Source organism: Cyclopterus lumpus, chromosome 6 (assembly GCF_009769545.1).
Source record: "Cyclopterus lumpus isolate fCycLum1 chromosome 6, fCycLum1.pri, whole genome shotgun sequence".
Lineage (NCBI taxonomy): Eukaryota > Metazoa > Chordata > Actinopteri > Perciformes > Cyclopteridae > Cyclopterus > Cyclopterus lumpus.
In genome coordinates this window covers 18,165,112-18,186,844 of record NC_046971.1, presented here as the reverse complement: position 1 = coordinate 18,186,844, position 21,733 = coordinate 18,165,112, and the positions used below count along the sequence as shown (strand labels likewise).

Here is a 21,733-nt window from a genome sequence, read left to right as displayed (position 1 = left end):
TCACAACTTACAGATATATGCTCTCCTGCCTTTTAGCAAAAAACAACATGGTGGCATCTCCCCAATTTGACATTGTGCCACTTAGCTATGGCTCTGCCCTGGGAGAATCCCCCTGGGATTGCTCACATCTGTGCATGTGTGCCGCCGTCCGTGAGTGAGTGTGCACCTCTGTGTCTGTCCACAGCAAATCTTGCACCTCTGTGTCTGTCTGCAGCAAACTTTTTGGGTGCCCAGTTAATGCTCCATGCTCAGGGACCTTTCGTGGTTGCGGTGACTCACTCTGCCTTACAGCCCATTGGGGGTTAGCTAAATGTGAGTTGTATTTATTCAATCACACAATACAACAGTGGTCGTTGCAGACGCACGTGGTGGAGATCTGAACTTTCTAGTTTCAACATGAGTTTAATTTGTGTGTTTTTTCTTCACAAAAGTAGCACGAAAGCAAAGCCAGACTTCTATATCTCTGGCACCTTGAGTCTGTTGAGAGTAATTTTCTGCTATTTATCTTTTTGAAGGATACCAGATAAATCAATATCTCCTCTGGGCCACCAGGGACGCCAGAAGAGCTTGTCTGACAGAAAAGTACAGTACCAAACTCTGTATTTGATCAGTCCCAAACTCAATGTTGATTGAGTGACCCTTGCAATACTTCCCTGATTATTTACTTGCCCTGCAGGAGGTGGTTGTGATATAATGCAGAGCACCTCGTCAGGAAGGCTGTCAGAATAAAGTTGAATATTTATAGCTGCACGGCGCTTGAAGGCGAAGGAGCCATGCACACACGGGATGTGTGTGTGTGTGTGTGTGTGTGTGTGTGTGTGTGTGTGTGTGTGTGTGTGTGTGTGTGTGTGTGAATCACATGCATTATTGAAGATGTTGACTGCTTCTCTAACCTGCTCACTCATGCTGTTGATACCATCAGGCCCCAGCAGGTTGACCGCCTGCTTCACCAGGTCTGTGCGACCACAGCTGAGCATTCGGAAGCCCAGGTCCTGCAGGAACTTCACTTCTGTGGAGGCAGCGTCCAGTTTCCTCGAGGCACAGAAGCAGTCGTCCGTCCTGGATGGGGCAAAGCACACAAAGTGGGTCACACATGCAAGCTTACTGTTTGCAATGCACCATCTTTTCCCTGAAAATTCCTGTGTATTTTTGTTAACGTTTGTGTTTGTGTGTGTGTGTGTGTGTGTGCACAGCCGTACCGGAGCTGACGGGGCTCGCAGTCCACTCCGGGAAGCAGCAGTCGGGCAGCCTGCCGAACATCGTCGCTGTCCACAGAGAAGCTGCGTCTGTGTTCGGTGTGGACGGCAGCCACGCGCACCCACTCCATCAGAGGCGGCAGCGCCATGAACGGCCTGTAGGGGGAGAGAGAGGCACATGTTCTGGCCACCGGAGACTCACGCTGAACTTCAATCTTATCACGCAGCGCTTGAGCGATGCACAGGCACTTGCAAGGAAAATCCATCTAAGACCGAATTTGCATGTTATTTCAGAGCTCTTGCCAGCCACAGAGCATGTTTGAGAACAGGATGAACTCCGTCTAGCAGATGAAATCAAAGACCCAGAACTAGTCTGTCACAGAGAGACACTCTGATGTGAGGAAGTCTAAACGGAACTAAGATCATCACATATTATAGGCCATCGATCAAAACTGCTTATTCTGATTCATGCAGTCCGGGTCTATGACTGCACTCTTAAATCTCGTCTATTCTAGAGACCTAATAGAATGCTGATGATGTTAAAGCTCGGAAGAAGCCCATATATATAATGAGCTATACGAACCCACATATTGCATTGCAACATATGTGTGATGCATAATCATTAGAGCAATCATAAGGCATTACGTGTATTATCAAAACACTTTGCAGGGAAAGTAATTGCTCTGCTTTTAATCTGCTTGGCATGACATTATAATGATGAACATCATAGTGTTCTCTGTAAACACAATGGGCGCTGAGTGTGTTTAGCGCATGCCGACATACAGTATTTATGACAGCTAGCTCTCTAATTGCTTAAAATAAACTACGGTTTCTTGGTATTTTGCAATCCTTCTGCACTATAGTGCTCAGACAGAAATGACCATCACATGGTGGACCCTGACACCAGAGCTAACAGTGACATATATTAAGAACTCAGCCAGCTCCACCGAGCCCACATTAATGGAATAACCACTCTTACATGTCTCCTCCACTCATCCATGCATGCATGAGGATACATTTGCATGAAGTTACATGCTGACCTTTGTTACTGTACTGACAGCATGGATATAAATACACACTTTCTTCACTTATGCAAAACAACGAGCTGTTATAATTACATTGTGCAAAACAACACCTTTACACCCAATGACTTCAGAGAGCACCACCTAATTATGATGATGTTAAGTATTATGATGAGACAACCATGTGACCGCTGGTATAACACATTATGAAGAATAATATCTTCGACTGTAACTGAAGAAAAAGTTTTACCGCTTAGTTATCTGTGTTTTTACAAATCGATTTACACAGCATTGTGTCAAATCCAACAATTTCATATTATGTCATGGTATTTATCGTTAAATCATATAAAACAGAATTATGATCATCATTAACAAGCAGTTTGGTTTCATAAGAATCTTTAATACAATTTGTTTGAATGCTGCTGAAGAAATAAGCTGCTCGTGTGTTTTGTATGAGCCGTCACAGATCGATGCTATGTTTACTTGAGGAAATTTGGTCTCGTTCTCCGGGATTTGCTGTCCAATACGTCACTTTACAAAAGATGCCTTGATGCCGGGGCTGTCCTTGACTCATGCTCGGCCCACGTCTGTCACTCATGTGAATTAGTCACTCTTCAATGCTCCTCTGAGTTGATGCAAGGATCTTATGATAATTGTTTAATCTGCTAAGAAATGCAAACCCTTTTGTTGTACTCACTTCAAAAAAGAGCCTGACCTACAGCCCAAGTATCGTTATTGGCTCCGCAGACTTCCTTATAGCAGCTCACAACGCCTCATCAAGAGGCGAGGGACCTACACAGGGGCGTCGTCGTTAGGCCTATTTTGGCATTATTGGCTTTAAATTATTATTATTTTTTTTTTTGTGTGATGTCATTAAATTAAACTATTGTTTCTGACATGGACACGTTATTTATAACTCTAACATGCTACATATGTGCGTGCGTTCAGGTTTGTATGTTTTCTCCCACTTCAAATACATTCAGGTTTACCTGTAAGTCCAGGTAGATACAGAATGTAGCTGTCGGTAGTTGTTAACGAGTGTTACCTGCTTACATTCAGGTTTACCTGTAAGTTCAGGTAGTTACAAAATGTGGCTGTTGTTAGTTGTTAACGAGTGTTACCTCCTTACATTCAGGTTTACTTGAGGCAAATAAAAGGGAATAGCTAGCTAGCTATTTTGTTAGAAACTGTCTCCATTGAGCGATAGTGTGAACGAACAAATTCGAAATACAAGAAATAACTATCGACATCTCTCTAGTTTTTGCATTAATATATATTATTATATTTTTTGACACTGAACTAGTTCATCTTTATCTCAGTGATAGTGTCCAAATTAGCATAAAATATCACAATGAATATCACATATACTGAATGCAAGCAAAACTAGAGCAAAATCACACATTCACAAAATGGTGATTAGCGCTAAAGCAGACGTGAGCTGGACACCTGGGACACACGTTGGCTGATAGCTTGCTTCACTGCAGCCGATACAGTCTGGAGCCCCAGAGGAGGACTGCTCAGGCTCAACTGTCAGTACAGGTTGCCACCTCTGTTGCAAGCCGACAAGGGTTGCCACCAAACAAAGGAAATACTGAACACCTCAAGGTATCAGGGCTACAGTGGAATTTGATGAGTCATTTTTTTTTTTTAATAAACAGCTCGTAAACTCTAGGTAGAAACTGCAAAGATGTTAGTACGGTATTGGGCTTTTCTGAAGACTATGCAGTGTCCAAAAACTACATAATGAAGGATCAGGGGAATTAACACCATGGAAACATTGCGTAAGCCTCATGTCATTCATGCATTAGTCACCAAGGGTGGCGGTGATTATCAATACTGACTAAGCTTCAATGGCCCCTTTCTGCCACTGCTCAGGTCACCCAGAGGACTCACTCTATAAGCCATTAAGTTGACAATTCACTTATATAAAACTGTACTTTCCTTACAGAGGAAAACATCTGGTGTGCCATTTCTGGAATTGAGCACAGAGAGCCAGAAATATAATAAAAGTCTGCAGAGGTGTACGGTTACAGCAGAATGATGTCTGCACTTCTCCACAGGAGGAACATTACCGCTGGATAGTGTCTGTGATGCAGAAGTGTAAATGGTGGGTAGCCAAAGAGAGTTGGCATTCTTTTATTATTGTCCGAGCGGCAATTAAAAGTGCAATAATGTTCCACAGTTCAAAATGAAGTGAAGGGGTCAGATGGATTAATCAATACCAGATGACTATTATTTTTGCCTTGTTCTGGTTTAAAAAGATTTGATGGAAGATAAACATCCAACTATTGTAACTGACAACTTTATCTCTCTACCAAATACAACAAATACAAACATGTTTCTATTATTGAACTGTACATTGTGCTATATTACCTTTCCTGTTCTATGGTGAGCCACACACCTGTTTATCTCCATCAATGTTGATAAACAAGTAGTGCTCTTCGTTAAATATTAATATATTAGTTCATAATAAACTTAGTTTTAGTCCAGATCATCAAATGAAATGTACTCTTTACTAATAACCACTTTAACCACTTTGACATATTCATCACCTTTTGAGTTGACATGGCAGAAGATACAGAGTAACCTTAGCAGTCGTTGTTTGTCCACCTGACTTAAGCAAGTCCAATATCCACTCTCATTTGAGCTGTTTTTGGTCTCCACCAACCCCTGAGAATCACATCTGACATATAGCTGCTAAATGTTCCACTTTGTTCACCAGCTCGACGCTGACCTTCAGTTTAGTGCTGACCAGTGGGATTTCTGAAGCTTTTTTGTTAAAAACAGCTGCCTGCTTTGACCGAACACAATGCTGATGAGAGCGCAAAGTAAAGAGGGAACTAGTACCAAAACAATGAAGGGCTGGAAAACCAAAGCAATGAGCTGAATGACATTAAAATGCTCTGTAGAGAGACGCAGATGCAGATAATTATTATCTGTGGGTTCATCATCACAAACATCCCAAACAAGTATGTTGTGTAATCCATTGTTAATACAATAATATTGAGTATAACTGCCACTAATGTGGAATTTGTGGTGGCATTAAATTCTGTTTGTGAAAATGAGGATTTGTGCAGTTTAATTAATGCTTGTGTACCATGTGTATCTTTTTTTTATCATATTTCAGGGCGACTGTGGGTCAGTGGTCAGTAGTTAGTAGGTCAGTCTTTAAATCAGGGGGTTGGTGGTTCGATCCCCGCACTAGTCGATGTGTCCTTGAACAAGACACTTAACCCTGAATTGTTCCCTGTAGCTGTGTTTACAGTGTATTAATGTAACATGATTGTAAGTCGCTTTGGATAAAAGCGTCAGCTAAATGACATGTAATATTTGGAAAAGGGTCACAACTATATTCATTCTCTCCCAAAATAATTCTGAATAACATGTCCAAAGATATAATCAGTTGAGTACCATTTTAGAAAACATTGCCATGCAATAATAAGACGTTTGTTGTGAACCATTTTGAGCTGTGGATTAATAAACATTTGGTAGGTTCAGTGTTGAGGATGTTGGGCTCGTCTACGTTTGATCTACATGTTTGCTCTCCTCACCTCTCTGTTTGTAGGGTGACCTTCGAGGGCTCAACATTGGGGTTCTCCCACTCCATATGAGGGCAGTGCATGAAGTAACACAGCGTGTAGATCGCTTCGGGCGCCCAGTGGATCACGCTGCTCTTCTGGTGGATCGGCGTCCCATTGTTGTGGTTCTTCATATACAGCGGCTGTAGATGGTGCATGGCTCGGGACACCAGGTCACCTACACACACACACACACACACACACACACACACACACACACACACACACACACACACACACACACACACACACACACACACGCACCATACGGGGAAACACAAAAGGAAAACAAGTAATGAGAAAAGGACTTTGTGTCCAGGCATGAGGGTGAAGAGACAGGAATATTTAGAGCACACAGCCTTTAAAAAGATGTCGGGGATTCATCCTCATTCCATCCAACCCCCTCAGAGCTCACTCTGTCAGGGGAAATGGAGAGTTTCCCCGCACGATAGTCAGGAAAAAGACAGGGTTCATCCCAGTCCTTTCTGTGCTGCTCACTGGGGGAGGGCAGAAGAATAAGCATGCTCAGGACTGTACTGTGTGGAGAATGAATATTTATGGATAAACATTAGCTACTCCAAGCTATTTCCCCTGCATAATTTGTCAGTACTTTAAGGTCATCCAGTTGGGCTTTAAAAATCAAAGCTTGAGAGGACTCTGCTAATAAAAATGTGAATATTCTCTAGGCAGGTTTAAAAGAAAGTAAACAGTTCTCGGAAATGCATGTTCAGCCCATTTTTTTATACTTAAGGGATAAAACAGACTGCTTGTTGGTGCAGCAATCTCAGTTCATCAAAAACCAAAAGATGAATGGGAAGTTTCTCTCACAGCCGGACAGATAGTCAAGATCGCCATCCACTTCAAGACAACATTATGACTGTGGCACCTGAGTGCAATCCCCCCCCCTTATTATTACAGCACAGACCCAGATCCCATTTCACTGACTGCTGTCGCTTCTTCTTCCTGTCTAGATCCACCGCACTATCAGGAAATGTAATGAAATTCTGAACCGGGGTCAATTTAAAAAAAAAAAAAATAATGAAATAACAAAAGAAAACACAGGGTCAATTTGATACTATTCAAGGCAAAAATGTATTTGAGCATGATAGCCCTTGCTTCCCCGCTTTAAATGAACTATACGGTGTGTGTGTGCCTGTGCAACACACAGCGAGAACAAACAGGCATTTCCTTGGACAAAAGGTTTTTGCTCTGCATAAAAATTCCGCTATTTGACGCCTGCCAAGATTCCCTTGAGCCCCGACAATGTGAGAGGCGGGTGTGAAAAGGATGCCTTGAATGAGGGAGGAGCATTCATGCTATAAAACAGGCAAACTCTCAACTGTCCTTTGGGAACAGTGCTGATAGAGAAAGGTGCTGGACAACGTCTACTGATGCAATGAGCTGGACACATCATGACGGGAATGACTACTTTTACCACACTTTAAGCTCTGCATTTCCTCTCTGTCGCTCTCCGTTACTCCTCCTGCGTCTTTCTCTTAATTGTGCCAACGGGACTACAGATACGCTTGTAACAGTGCCCTCTTAAGCTTGGTAAGGGGAGCTGAGGTGGTCAGCAACAGCCAGGTTTCATGTCTTATTGAAGCTGGCCTGTGACATGCTGGCAGGGCGGAGGAAGGAGATTATTTCTAACAACGAGAGAGTGCAGCAGTAGTGAAGTAGCGGCAGCTCAACACATAATGTGAGATTACTGCTCTTTCAGCAGGTGTACGCAGAAATAACTGCTGAAAAAGGATTAACTCAGTGTTTTCAGTGCCCATATCAGTGAGGATTCTTTGTTTTGGCCAAAAGAGCGGGAGGATGGACAGAAGTACAGCAGTTTAATAAGCCAAAAAGCCAATAGCCTTTTCATTATAAGATCCAAGCCTTTAATCAATACCTCATCCCGGGTAATTAATTATTTATGCTAACAAAAAGAGGAGAGGTGGAGGACACGCATAGCAGATCCGGCTCCTCAGGTATTTCAGTGATTACCTTAAAGAACTAGTCCAATACTCTCTTGCTTTTCAAAGCTTTAAAAATCTCCTTAGAAAAGCAAAATCACGACATGTCAGTCTCCAGTGCTCACTGCTTTGATTACGAGGGATTTTATGAGAGCTGACACCTTTAAGGTCAGTAACCAGCAATGCAGCACCCACATAACAACAAGTCTGCTCATTACTTCAGAAAGGCAAGCGAAGGCTTGTTAATGTTTAAACGGGAGAGAGCAATTCTTTGGAAATGAATTCATTCTCATTTCTAACGAAGGAATTATATACAAGGCTTTGTAGGTAAATGAATATGCGGTAAGCAGCTTTCCTTTGGGTATTGATGACTGGGTCTTGGCTTCACCGTGCAGCAGCTGCCGTCATCGCAGTTTCTGTGTTTCAATTATTTGCTGCAATGCTGCCTTGATTAAATGTAATGGTCGCCTGTGGCCATCCTGAATCAACAAGACGCTAAGCTATTAGTTGTGTCTATTCGAAAGCAGCCAAGGCTTTTAGCCAGCAACCACCACGCTAGCCACCACCAGAAACACACGCTATCTTCATTGTTTCCATCTGAATCTGGTGCATTTAAGTGAAAAAAAGACTCACTGAGAAAGACAGGGGAGAATCAACAGCTTAACAGAACCAAGTGAACTCTTTAAATATGAAACATCGTGGAGGAAATGTTCCCCTTAATGTCGGGCCATGAGTGGAACTCTCACTAAGAGGGTCTTTCCTCGTCATTACCCGTCTCTAACTTTCAGGGTGACTTCACATCATAAGGTCTGAGGAGTCATACATTACAATCTGTGTAGGAACAAGCACACATGGTCCCTGCCGTAATCAGGGCAGGGTCGTTTGCACAAGATGGCTGCACACAAAGAAACATCACGTCACGACTCTCTTGCTTTCAGATGTCTCTGGAGAGTTTATTAGAGGAGCAATGGTATATGGTATGAACTCAGTGATGGAATATCTGTATATACTGTTGTACTCTTTGTTGCACTTCTGGTTAGATAGTTTGTGATACCATGTAATACCCCTCATTGATTGCATATTGTTTTTGTCAAAGTTTAATGATATGGACCTTCATTAAAATATATAAGATGATGCTACCTTTATTAGATACCAATACCTGGCATTCAAAGTAAGCACTATATTTAGCCTTCAGTGCCTTCAGTATATATATATATATATATATATATATATATATATATATATGCATATATTTATTAAGAAAATGGTCTTGCTGCTGGTATTACTGAGAGTACTGACGATGGCCATTAGCAGCATCTTCTATTAATTCTTGGCTGAAACACTTGAAGGAAAACAATCCTCATTGCATCACTAGAATAACCTAGACTAAAGCAAAATATGAAAATATACAGATGAGGCAAGAAGAGAAAGAAAGCATCTTAGGAAATATGCAGCGCTCTGTGCTCTGTGTCCAATAATAATGACAATTATTGCTCAAGAGTGGTTAAAAAAAATCAATCAATGACTAATATTGTATGAGAAAGTAGCCACAGTGGAATGTTAAGCTAAGCTTAAATTCATAATACTGGCAAGAATTGTTGCAGGTAATAATTGTTGTGAACTTAAGGTGACAAAGAAGTCAAGGCTAAAATCCAACTAACATATTGTGGCATCACAAGGGGACAGGTAGTGGAGGGGCGCTACAGAGTGGCCACCAGTGCAAAAACTACATCTCCCAGCCTGCCTCACCGCTCACCCAGCTGCAGCTGCTTAAGGCACCTGATTGAGGCAGGGCTGGGAGACTTAAGGGAGAGCACCTGGGAAGGAGAAAGGAGAGCGGAAGGTGAACCCACGAGCACCTGGAAGAGGACAACAAGGGAGAGGACCTCGTAGCCTGGATTCACCAGGATTGAGTTTTTCTTTGGTTAATTAACCACTTTCTCCTCCGGGATGTTTTGTGTTACCTAACTGGACCTTTTTTTTGATACTTTGTTGTTTTTGGATGTTACCTTGCTGGTGGGATGGGAAATAAACCTGGACTTTTTGTTAAATACCCTCGGACGTGCCTGTGTTCATCTCTCTCTTTGCACCGCCCCAGGCTAGCCTGTCCTAGCGACAGCCCGTGACACTACAATATGTTAAACGGGATAAAGCTGGTGCACCAAACACACAGATGTGTAATGCCATTTTAAAAGTGGTACAAACCAAAATGAATAACATTTGTTCTTTGCGATCTAACAAGGCTTAGTGGGTTTTTGCTCGGTTGAGGTAAGCTGTAAACGAGAATACACACAACTTGGAAAGATTGTTTGTGTTTGCTATACAGAGCAATATTCGCTGTCTCCATCAAAACAACTTCCACAGATTGCTGGTTGGTCAGGCTGCCAGATTTGGAGAGGAGGATTTCCAGATTAATAACTTGCAGCAAAAAGTTTTATACTGACCTCTGAAAGGCTAATGGATCTAAATAAAGATCTTGGGTCATTTGACAACCTTGAAACATTTAGTAATTATTGAGTCTGACCGCCATACTAATTTATGGAAGAAAAATTGGCGTTTTTCCTCCCTAATATATCTAGCAGATTAAATAAGTAGAGTTAGTTGAGAAGCTTCATGTCAAGTCTCTCATGTCTGCTAAATATTGAGTTACCTAAACAGGCTAGATGTTTCCAGTCGTTATGATGTCGATCTTCTCATCTAATGTCGTCAAGAAAGAGAATATTTCCCAAACGGTGAAACGAGAGGGAGGATCAGTGCTTGATGCTGCCGGTGGTTGTGTGGTTTGAAGCAGACCGACGCATCAGCCTGCACAGAGAGGTCAATGGCATTTGACCTTGTATCTCTTTGAGGTCATCCCGCTGCATAGATTCACATTCATATGGAGAAAGCCTGCATGCATCTTGCTTGCTCCACCCATCTTCAGCAGAGTTCAATATGCCGAGTAACACAAACAACGCTGTGTGAAACATATTTGAACCAGGATTTCTTCCGGCGTTACTAAGTGATGACGACTCAAGATTCCTTATAATTGCAGTATTTCCTGGACTGTCATTTCAGGTATGCTAATTTGGCATTTTGGCGGAAGAGGACAGGAAAGCATATAAAGAGGTATATCTGTGCCAAACCTCTATAATTGAGTCGAAATGCCAGCGCTAAAGACTGTCCCTGCATAGAATGCAAATGTGACTGCGCTGGAGCAGCAAACCCTATTGTATTCCAAGAAATGTATTTTAGAAAATCAAACTCTCTAATCCTCCCATCTTTTATCCTTCTCTGTTTCCCATCTAGCGCTCGTTCAGATGCACAATATGACAGGCTGATAATGCAATCATTGTCTGCTCCTCTGCAATCCTCAATTATTAATTTTCCCGACTTGTGCTCTGTGTCTGTTCACAAATACTCATTTCCAGAGCTGATAACATTACCACCGGACTAAGCTCCGCTATTATCTATCGGATGTTCTGTTGTCTCAGAGTGTGTTTACAGTGTCAAACATAACAGAATGAGTCTTTGCTTGACCTCATCAATGCAATACGGACAGAGGACTGGCGATTCGCCTCAGTGCGGCACCCCACTCCTCCTGAGAAAACATACCAGGAGGACAATTGGCTCAATGTTTAGTCTGATGATAAATGTTTACACGAGATATACAGAAAATATTTTTCCCAGCCATGTCTCGACATCCCAATGCCATGACAAAAGAAACAGACTCAACAACCCCATCCCCATCGTTTGGTTTGAAGATATACAGTATATATATATATATATATATATATATATATATATATATATATATATATATATATATATATATACATATAAAAATTGTTGTGTCAAAAACATTGTCATGCGCATCAGGAGATAATCTGCACTTATGTGGCTGAATTTGTTTTTCTTCTGTCTGAGGACACTGCAGCACTCAGATATGTTTTCTGGAATGAGCAGCAGAATTACACGCCACCAAGAAACAAAACAGTTCATCACTTCCAATGAGCATCTTCGATATGATGACTCTCTCAAACAGAGAACACACGATGTTGTGTATCTCAGTGGATTGCGACGCAGCTTGCAAAAATCAGAAAGTTCCCTCAGAAGTGAAAACAAGGGGGGAAATTTAATGAAGGCCTTGTGCTGAACTTTGTTTTGGTGCAATTGTGTATTATCACTTTCTTTCTGGTGAGTAAGGACAATATGATGAAACATAATCAGTACGTTATTTCTCAAATGAAGCCGAACGCCTATTACCAAATGTAAATGACTTGGTACTGTATAAATGTATTCAGAAAGCATTCAGATGCCCATTATTCTTTGAATAATGAGTACATTGTGAGTGGACAGACATTCAATTAACTTTTGGGGGGCTTGTCAAACTTATAAGCTAAATAAATAGCTCTGGTTCATTAGAGTTGTTCTCACTGACAGTGCACTAATTCACATTCATTTAAATATGCACAGATGCATGCACAGCAGGATTATGATTCAGTGATTTACTGATGGAGTGGGACAATATTTTGTGACTTATTAAATATCACATTATCATATATATACAATAAGGTTGTCCAACCCAATTGTGAGGGAGCCTTCCAGCTGACCTGAGCTGCACACCTTCAATAAAACCTGCAAACCTGTAATTAATTTCTATGAACTATGAACGTCTGTCCAAATCAAGTGCCGATCCAAGTTATGGATAGGATATTTGACAGATTAGGTGAACATTTTGACTTGCTGGTGGTGATAGATACAAATGTAGGGGGTCACTATTATCTTTAGGATTACTTTTATAAACCATATCATTTAAAAATGTAATGGCAATGCATCCAATAGTTGTTGAGATATATAAGATATAAAGTCATCACTATAAGAGCCTATGCACTCTCTACCACTGAATAAGTGTGGTGGGTCACTCTGCCTGAGAGCTGCTAAAGCAACAACAACAACAATATAACCAATACCTAGAGTTTATATCAGATGGTTTAAAAAACTGCTTTAAAGCATTTTCAGTCCAATTCTGGAGGAAACACCAAGTATTGAACATGGAGTATTTTGGAGTTGTTTTGGCTTGGAAATAGATTGGAATAAAAAAAGCTTTTGCCAATCAGCCCACAATAACAGGTGTCAGCCATTTAAAAACCAGAGCTTACAGCTTTTAGCCATATTGCTCACACCCCAATTTGAATTTAAATTTTCAGTTTCAGTTTCATGGTCCTGCTATAATGCATGCTGGCTCACAGTCGCACTGTGATGACTTACTGGAACACTTGAATATAACAGAGCCATTGTTAATGCTATTAGTAACAACTGTGCTTTTCTTACTATGACAAGTGTCTGCGATGAAAAAGCCTATTAGTGGGTTTGGGTACTGGTTTTGGGGGATAAGGCCAGTTGGCACATCATCCCAAAGGTGCTGGAAGAGTTTAAGGTCGGGGCTCTATACGGGAAAGTCCAATTCCAAACCATTTTTCGAACGACCTGTGTTTGTTTAAATGACAGCATTGTCTAAATGATCATCACCTGACACTGCCCAGTTGCCCAGTGAGCAGCTCCACTCGAGCGGTTGGGCGGGTAATTGCATGGCTCAAGGGCACATTGACTACGGCGTACTGAGGGAGGGGTCAAGACTCACTGAGTTCAGCGATGCTGCCCACTCGTGTAGCCAGTAAACACTGTTCAATGGAGCGCAGCTCCGACTGACTGTAGGCCAGTCCTTCTCCACTTTTCCCCGCTCGCTGCTGCTGCTGCTGCTGGTCCCTGTAGAGCGTCAGACCCTCAGGTAGGCTTAGCACACCTGAGGGAGAGAGAGAGAGAGAGAGAGAGAAGGGGGCATTACATTATTACAGTATTATTATGTCATGGTAGAACACACACAAATAAAGTCTGAAAAGAGACCATTTGACTGATTCTCATTTTGTGTGGGATCGTGATGGAAAAGGGGAATCAAAAAAGTGTACCCTTTTTAAGGTTAATATGTCATTATTTCCATTTGTTAGAGTAATGCTGTTTTTGTCCACATTGTTAAAAAACACTTTGGTCAGCTCATGTTGTTTTAAAAGTGCTGTAGAAACAAATTGGATTTGGAAATAACAACGTTGCATCTATGCCTCCCAGGTCCACCTGTCAGAGACTTCTCTCCAAGGTAAATCATGTGTGATATTCCAAATCCGTTTTCATTAGTCACACCTCTGATGTTCGTTAGTCTTCCTCGCTCTGAGGAGTGTCTGAAAGCAGTGACTCTCTACTAAGCCCTTACATTACTTTGGACAAACTAGCTTTAGCTTTCACGGCTCCTTTCTCATAATATGCTGCTAATTTAATGCACATGGTGGCCTTCTTCATTCATCTTGTGGGAGCAGACAGTTTTTTTCCCCTTTGAGAAAGTAGTTAAACATGCTAGGGATGGTGAGAATATATATATATATATATATATATATATATATATATATATATATATATATATATATATAATATATATACACCTCTATTTTGTTATTCTACTAGCTATGTAAAATGAGACTTCCATTACCTATTAAGAGAATACTCCACCAATTGCACTCATAAAACACATACAGTGCAATTATCAAACCAATACAGCAGAGCCAGAGTCTTTTTCCCCCTCCGCGCACTCTTCTTCCTTCTGCTACATTACCAACAATACAATTTGACTGTCAACAGTTCTGTAGGAGATGTGGGTGTGTTATGATGGTAATAGCTTTTAGATTGGTTTGTTTGGAATTTGACCAAAGGTTGTTGCATATTTTTTGTTCAAAGAAAAGAACAATAGTGCTTGCTTTGCTTTTCAAGAGACTGCAACATCGCCTCCCTCCTTACTCCAGTCATTGTCGTACAGTCCCCAACAATATAGAAAATGTAGTTCTTTTTTTTTGGTGCTGATTTCAAAAGGTATGCTTCTGATTATACGTTTGCGCTTGCTATTCACCACTCCACACAAACTGAATGAGTTATTTCACTGATGAGTCAACAGAGCACAGCTGCCGTTGCACCACCTCATCTACACATCAGCATTCAGGTCAGAGAGCTACTGACAACCGGCACGACTCCGAAAACAAAGAGCAGGAGACTTCACCATCTGCTGCACCAGTGTCAAGTGTCCTAAACAGCTACCGTTTTCAGCCAGAGCTCCAGACGAGCCAACAAGATCAATTATAAAGAACTTTCTCTCTGCTTGTGCAGGAACTTGTCAGCAGGGATTAGTGTGGAACACCTCATTTATTGCTTTTATTGCTCAGAATGTGCCCTTTTTAGCGAGCCATTTCGCAAACTCCAGGAAATCCATCTTAAACCATTTAAAGCAGCAGGAAGGCTACACTTGCTCCTTTCTCACTCCCCCTTTCTTCTCAAACAATGATATAGCAACGTAAAAAAAAAGAAGCCGTCTCAGAGCGTGACCCAGGCTTCATTACCCCACCTCTTTTGATGTGCAACTCAAGGCCCCCAAGGTGTGATTCGGTTGAACATTGCATTGCAGACACTGCAATTTGTAGAAGGTCTTTTACTTAAACCCTGACAACCTTCATCCCTGTCATCACGATGTGATTGTCTCCTGCCACAGTAGCAATCACGCAGGGCTGCCAGCATGTATTGTTGTATTTTTGGGGCTGCATGAGTAAATGGAAAATGGACCTGCACGTGTATAGCGCCTCTGTAGTCTTCCGACCACTTTACAATACATGTCATGATTCACCCATTCACGTCAGTTGACCGTGGTCTGAAAAGCTAGCCTTGAAAAACATGAATAAAAACACCTTACTGTTACACTTGAGCTTCAACTGTGCAGCTCCTTAACCTTGGTGCAGGGGAATTACAGGACCAGCTGACAGTGAAGTGCTGAATGCTCTAAGGATGGACTGAGGCAAGGTGACTCGCTGGCTCTCCGCGTCCTAATGCAAGGCAGCGTCTACCCTCAGGGAGGAACTGATGGAGCTCTTACACGCTGCCGACTGTCTCCATGTGTGTGCTCGCGTGATGGCTTTCACTATCTTCTTCATGATTGTCACTGCACCAGAAATCTCCCTGGAAATGCAATGTGCTCAGGTTTTTAAACGACACGATGTGTTTAGGTTGTTAACTGGCCCAAATCATAATGATATAGCAGTCGATTATTGTTTTAGGGGTAGGAGCGAGACTTTGCATTAGGCAACTGCCTCGCTGTAAGTGGGCCAGTCCTGTTTGCCATATGGCAGCTATTCAGCCTCGCTAAGGAGAGGAGGCTGAATAGCTGCGTATGCTCAGGCATGACACTGTCACTGGAGAAGAAGTAATGAGTGCAAAGGCTCCCATTAAGATGTCACCGAATGCACCTTAGTCATATTCTGTGAAAGGCGGCCACACAGAAGAGTTCCAGTGCATGGTCAAACACGCATCCCACATTCACTGCCAGAAAAAAGGCACTTAACAGAACTCTAACCAAAATATTACCACAAGCACAAAAAAAAGGATGTTTATTCAAAGGAATGGTTTTGGAAACATGAATACGCGTATTCCCCTCAAATGTGGAACTCTTGCTTTAATCTCGTTTCTGGCAGCGAGCGGATTGAGGATTGTTCCATGCATGTCATTTTATCATTGAAATCCCATGACGATATATATCTTTTTTAAGAACTTACACGCTACGGTGCCACTAATGCCGTATATGAATAAACAAACATGAACTCTTGTTGTTTTTTCTTCATTTGAACACTTTCTTTCCCCTGGGTCTGTCTGTCAGAGGGCAGGCTACTGTAGTTAAGATCGACTCTGACGTGTCTCAGGGATGACTAGAGCAGTGGGACAGGAACGCTGACCTCGATGTGGCTCCGACCCTGCACTTAAATCTATTTTGGAGGCACACACAGAGAAGTGCACTTCCCTAAACACACTGCAGCTCTGCAGGGACACTGGCTTTGAGTTTTGCAGCCAGATAAGATACGGAGACAGCGGAGTAAAGCTTTGATCTGGCAAATCGTGAATGTGCTGCATACGAACAGGTACACCGAGGGAGCACTTTGGATGGATGAGATGTAATTGCTCACCTGGGACAAGAAAACACAATGCAAACTCAGTTCAAGATATGCCAGAAAACACAAGATGAAGACTCCTTTTAGTGCACAATTGTGGCTCTGAAGGGTTAATCATGTTGTTACTGTACATGGATCACAGTAGTGCTGCCCCACGCTAGGCCCCGGCTCTGTTCTGCCAGGCCAGATGGCGACCATATGTATACCAGGCGAGTGATCATAGCGAGATGGAAAGCGGGAAGCAGAGTAGTGACGTGTGCTAAGACGTGTTAGAATGCCTCTCCCTCTCTAAATGACTGCGTTATTCATTCTAAATAATCTCCACCATGTGTGCAGTTGTAGAAATAGAAATGTGAATATGAAACAACACTTTTTTGTGTGTTGTTATGCCTGGACTGACTACAGCATGGTCTGAGGTAGCCGCAAGTCTTTAACGGGTTAGCTTTGTGCCAGCCATATAAAGGAGGACTGTACAACAACGAGTCCCGCGAGAAAATACATGAACACGCATGCAAACGTATGTCTAAATGAAGAAACTGGAAGACGGTGAAGACATGTGAACACTGCATGCACGCAGATAATTATTAGGAATTAAAAAGCCTTAATCCCAGGCACTTCATGTCTAGTTGAAGTGGGACGTGCTCCCCAAAGAGAACAATGTGTTCACAAAAATTTAAATATTTCCTTCTGCTGGGCAACCACATTCAGGATCCAGCCTGCTGAAGATCCACTCCGTATTAAGACCATTAACTAATAACTAATACAGAGGACTGAAAAAGCTCCCGAGCTTGCGTCACGTGTCACTCTGAAAGAAACACAAAAGCCTTCTGAACTGTTGTTATCGATCCTTTATTGACACCCTCCCTCCAAGCAGAGGTCAGAGGTCGGGCAGAGAAACATAACAGTGCTTCTTGGAGCTGATAGGGAGTCAACGCTTCACATCTTGTTCAAGGTCACTTCGCTAAGGCTTCTGCTTGTTAGACAGGATGCATCAACAATCCGGTTAATCATTTTGTCGCCCTGTGTTGCCGTTTTAGTTGTTATGAATAATGGCGCCTTGTGTGTAATCTTGTATTCGATTCGATTTTCTTGAGTAAGCGCAAGACTCATCATTGACACTCCTTGAAGCAGGTGTCCATGAGACACCAAGAGATCAAGAAGCAACAGACAAATGAGCTGATTTCGTCCATCCCGTCTTTGGCCTCTTTTGGGAGCACTTTCATCAGAGAGCAAAGCACCATCTATTTCATTTGTGAGATTGATTCTTAAAGATGCATTAATCAATAGTTCTGTATTAACTGGCAGCTACTTTCTCATCAGCAAACAGATATAGTTAGCGACTAAGTGGTGAACACGGTGGAGCATTTGTCAGCTAAAGAGAGATATTTCCCCCAGGGGTAGAGGAAGAGCAAAACAAACTGTAAAAGAGAGTAAATATTGGACTGAAATTCACTAGAAATGCGACTCCAAATGAATAATAATGTTTTGCATTTAATGGATGTGCAAATAAGCAACTGTTCGCTAATGCTTTCGCCGCAATAACTTTTTACGTGAAGATATGTCTGTGTTGTCGCCAAAAATTTTATATGAAAACCCTTTTAAGATATTTCAACTTTTGTTTTAAATGTAAGTAAGTAAGTACAATTTATTTGTACAGCGCCTTTCGCAGACCAGGGTCACAAGGCGCTTCATAATTACAATAAAACAATACAAAGATTAAGAAGTACATACACATTTAACTTAAAAAAAGGCCAAGACAACTCAATGACGATCATAGCAGCCCCAAGGCAATTAAACAAAAGCCTTGACAAATAAAAGGGTCTTAAGTTTCTTTTTGAAGGAGTCAACAGACTCCATTGAGCGCAGGGAGAGCAGAAGATCGTTCCAAAGCCTGGAAGCAACAGCCTGGAAAGATCGGTCTCCTCTGGTCCGGAAACGGGTGCTGACCCACAGACCTCAGAGCCCAAGCTGGGGTGTAAGGCTGGATCAGATCATTGATATACGGTGGAGCCTGACCATGTAAAGCTCTAAAAGTTAAAACCAGAATTTTAAAATTGATCCTAAAGGAAACTGGCAGCCAATGAAGTGCTTTGAGAATAGGGGAGATGTGTGTCCTCCTATTTGAACGAGTCAGAATTCTCGCTGCAGACGAGACAGCTCCTTCTTGTTTAGACATAAAAATAAACTATTACAGTAGTCTAAACGTGTAGACACAAATGCATGAATGATCAGCTCCAAATCATTTTGTTACACCATTTTCCTAAGTTTGGAGATATTCCTCAGCTGGAAAAAAATTTTTTGGTCAGCTGTTTGCAGTGTTGCACTAATGACATGTCTTTGTCCAATATAACACCCAGGTTTCTTAGGCTCGGTTTAACAGACTGGCCCAAGTCACCTAGGTACTGGTTAATCCCTGGAATTAAGTCATCAGGGGCAATAACCAGTGTTTCTGTTTTTTCCACATTTAGCTGCAAGGTGTTAACACTTAGCCATTGTTTTATCTCCAGTAAGCAATGAACTAAGGAATTCAGCCTCTGAAGCTCAGTCGGCTTGAAAGAGCAGTAAAGCTGAATATCATCAGCAAACATGTGGTACGAAACATCAGAAAATCTCTGGATGATTTTTCCCAAGGGGATCAAATATAACAAGAATAATACAGGCCCCAAAACAGAACCTCGAGGGACTCCACACAACAGATCTGCTGACTCAGACCTTATTTGGTTAGCTGTGACACTAAAGCTACGCCCAGATAGGTATGACGAGAACCAATGTAAAACTGACCCTGACAGCCCTACTTCATCCCTCAGTCTACTCAGCAGGATCTGGTGGTCGATGGTGTCAAAAGCTGAGGACAGATCTAAGAGAACTAGAACAGTGCACTTTCCCGAATCAGCAGACATCATAATGTCACTGGACACTTTCAGTAAGGCTGTCTCTGTAGAGTGATGTTTACGGAAACCAGACTGAAACGTCTCATGGATGTTACTTTGATCCAGGAATAATGACAGCTGTTCAGCGACCACCTTCTCTAGGATCTTGGACAAGAGTGGAAGCTTTGAAATAGGCCTGAAATTACTGAGGTCAGTCGGGTCTAATCCTGTCTTTTTAAGTATCGGCTCCACTATGGCATGCTTAAATGTATTGGGAAACACACCTGTAGAAAGAGAGAGGTTAACCATTTTGGTAACCCAGGGGCCAATTACATCAAACACTTTCACAAAGAGCCTACACGGAAGGACGTCGGATGAGCAAGAGGAGGGTTTCATCTTGGACACCAGTGCCGAGATATCAGCAAGGGTCACAGACTTAAATGAGGACCACAAGCTGGAGACAGGCTCAATGACAGAAGGGGTTCCACACAAAAGAGGAGGGATTTTCTCCTTGATCATCCTAATTTTGTCAGTGAAAAATCTCAACAATGCATTGCTGTCAGCTTCACAAAATACAGGGGTAATTGGAGCAGCAGGACATACAAGCAAATTGATCGTGTCAAACAACACTTTAGGGTTTTTCTTATTTACTGCTACCAGTTGACGAATATAGTCAGATCTGGCATTTTCCACCATCTCATTGTATGAGGACACAAGATCCCTGAGATAAAGTCTGTGCACCTCAAGGTTAGTGGATTTCCACAGACGCTCAGTCTTTCGGCATAGACTCTTCAGACTCAGGGTATCTTCATTTGCCCAAGAGCACCCTTTTTTCTGTATTGACAAGTTTGATTTAACAGGTGCCACCTGATCCAGAATATTAACACAGTGATTGGTGAAACAGTGAATGAGATTGTCCACATTGAGGCAATCCATGAACAGAAGAGAGTCAAACATAGCAGAAAAACTGTCTCCAGTATTAGCAGAAATAACACGCCTCTGAGACCTAACTTCTAAGGGCTTAGGCTCAGGGCTGAAGTGTAGGTCAAACAAAACAAGACAATGATCACTCAAATGGACGTCCTGTACAGACACATTTGAGATGTCTAGGCCAAGCGTAAAAACCAAGTCTAAAATATGGCATTTTTGGTGTGTGGGCTCAGAAACATGTTGCTCAAAATAAAAAACTTCAGTCAAAGTTAAAAGTTCCTTTGCGGAGGAAGATGAGCTGTCATCAACATGAAGGTTAAAATCTCCAAGGATTAGAACAGAATCCAACTTTATTAAATGTGCAATTAAAAAAAGGAAAATACACGTACAGATGGATAATCTACATTTCAAATCCTTAAATTAACCTACTAAACATCTTATGGCAGCAGTAATACCTTAGATTTAGTTATTGAGAGTGTCATGGCAGGTTCCAATTGGAGGCACATTTGTTTACAGTTCTGATGCAGAACTTATTAGATGGCATCAACCGGCTCAGGCTCCAAGAAAGTACAGATAATAGAGATAGGGACTAAAGAGTCAGCTGAGAGACAATGCAACTGATACAATGAAGGCAGCTCAGAAATAGCCACACACAGAAACTAAGATCTAAAGAAAAGCCAAGCTAAAAACACACATGTGAGTACATACTATATAAGTCATCAACACACAATAGACCATACACTCAGACACACAAACACACACACAGACACACACACAGACACACACACACAGACAGAGGGAAGACTTGTGACGGGTGACCGACGCATAACAAGGGCACAACTAGAATTACGCAATCTTCTCCAATCAGAGGGAAACCAGCCTTCCTGCAGGCTGTGTTATTCCACTCCGAGGTAGCAGCTCTTTCGCTATTATTTCTCTCTTTTCATCTCATTTCTTCTGTCAAGGGTAATAAGTCTGTGTGTAATATCCATGAGTCGAACGCTTCCCGCAGGATGCTTTCCAGACAATACTGGCAATCAGCAGCAGCAGGGAAAAATCTGAAGTCACTGAGCCGTAATCTCTCTGCTCACTCTGCACTACCTTATGAGCTACGGTATTTTGTTCCTCACAATTATCTCATAGGATCTGACATGGGGAGATCCTA

The 21,733-nt window shown here is 42.0% G+C and overlaps 1 protein-coding gene across 1 annotated transcript in view; it reads right to left on the bottom strand.

The window, feature by feature from the left end:
• The window catches only part of btbd11b (BTB (POZ) domain containing 11b), a 64,061-nt gene that overhangs the window by 10,047 nt on the left and 32,281 nt on the right, over window positions 1–21,733 (bottom strand). The window contains exons 2-5 of the mRNA XM_034534971.1: window positions 13,381–13,542; window positions 5,770–5,974; window positions 1,200–1,352; window positions 894–1,059 (exon numbers count right to left, since the gene is read on the bottom strand). Of these exons, the coding sequence (XP_034390862.1) occupies window positions 894–1,059; window positions 1,200–1,352; window positions 5,770–5,974; window positions 13,381–13,542 (686 nt within the window). The remainder of the gene's footprint in view (window positions 1–893; window positions 1,060–1,199; window positions 1,353–5,769; window positions 5,975–13,380; window positions 13,543–21,733) is intronic.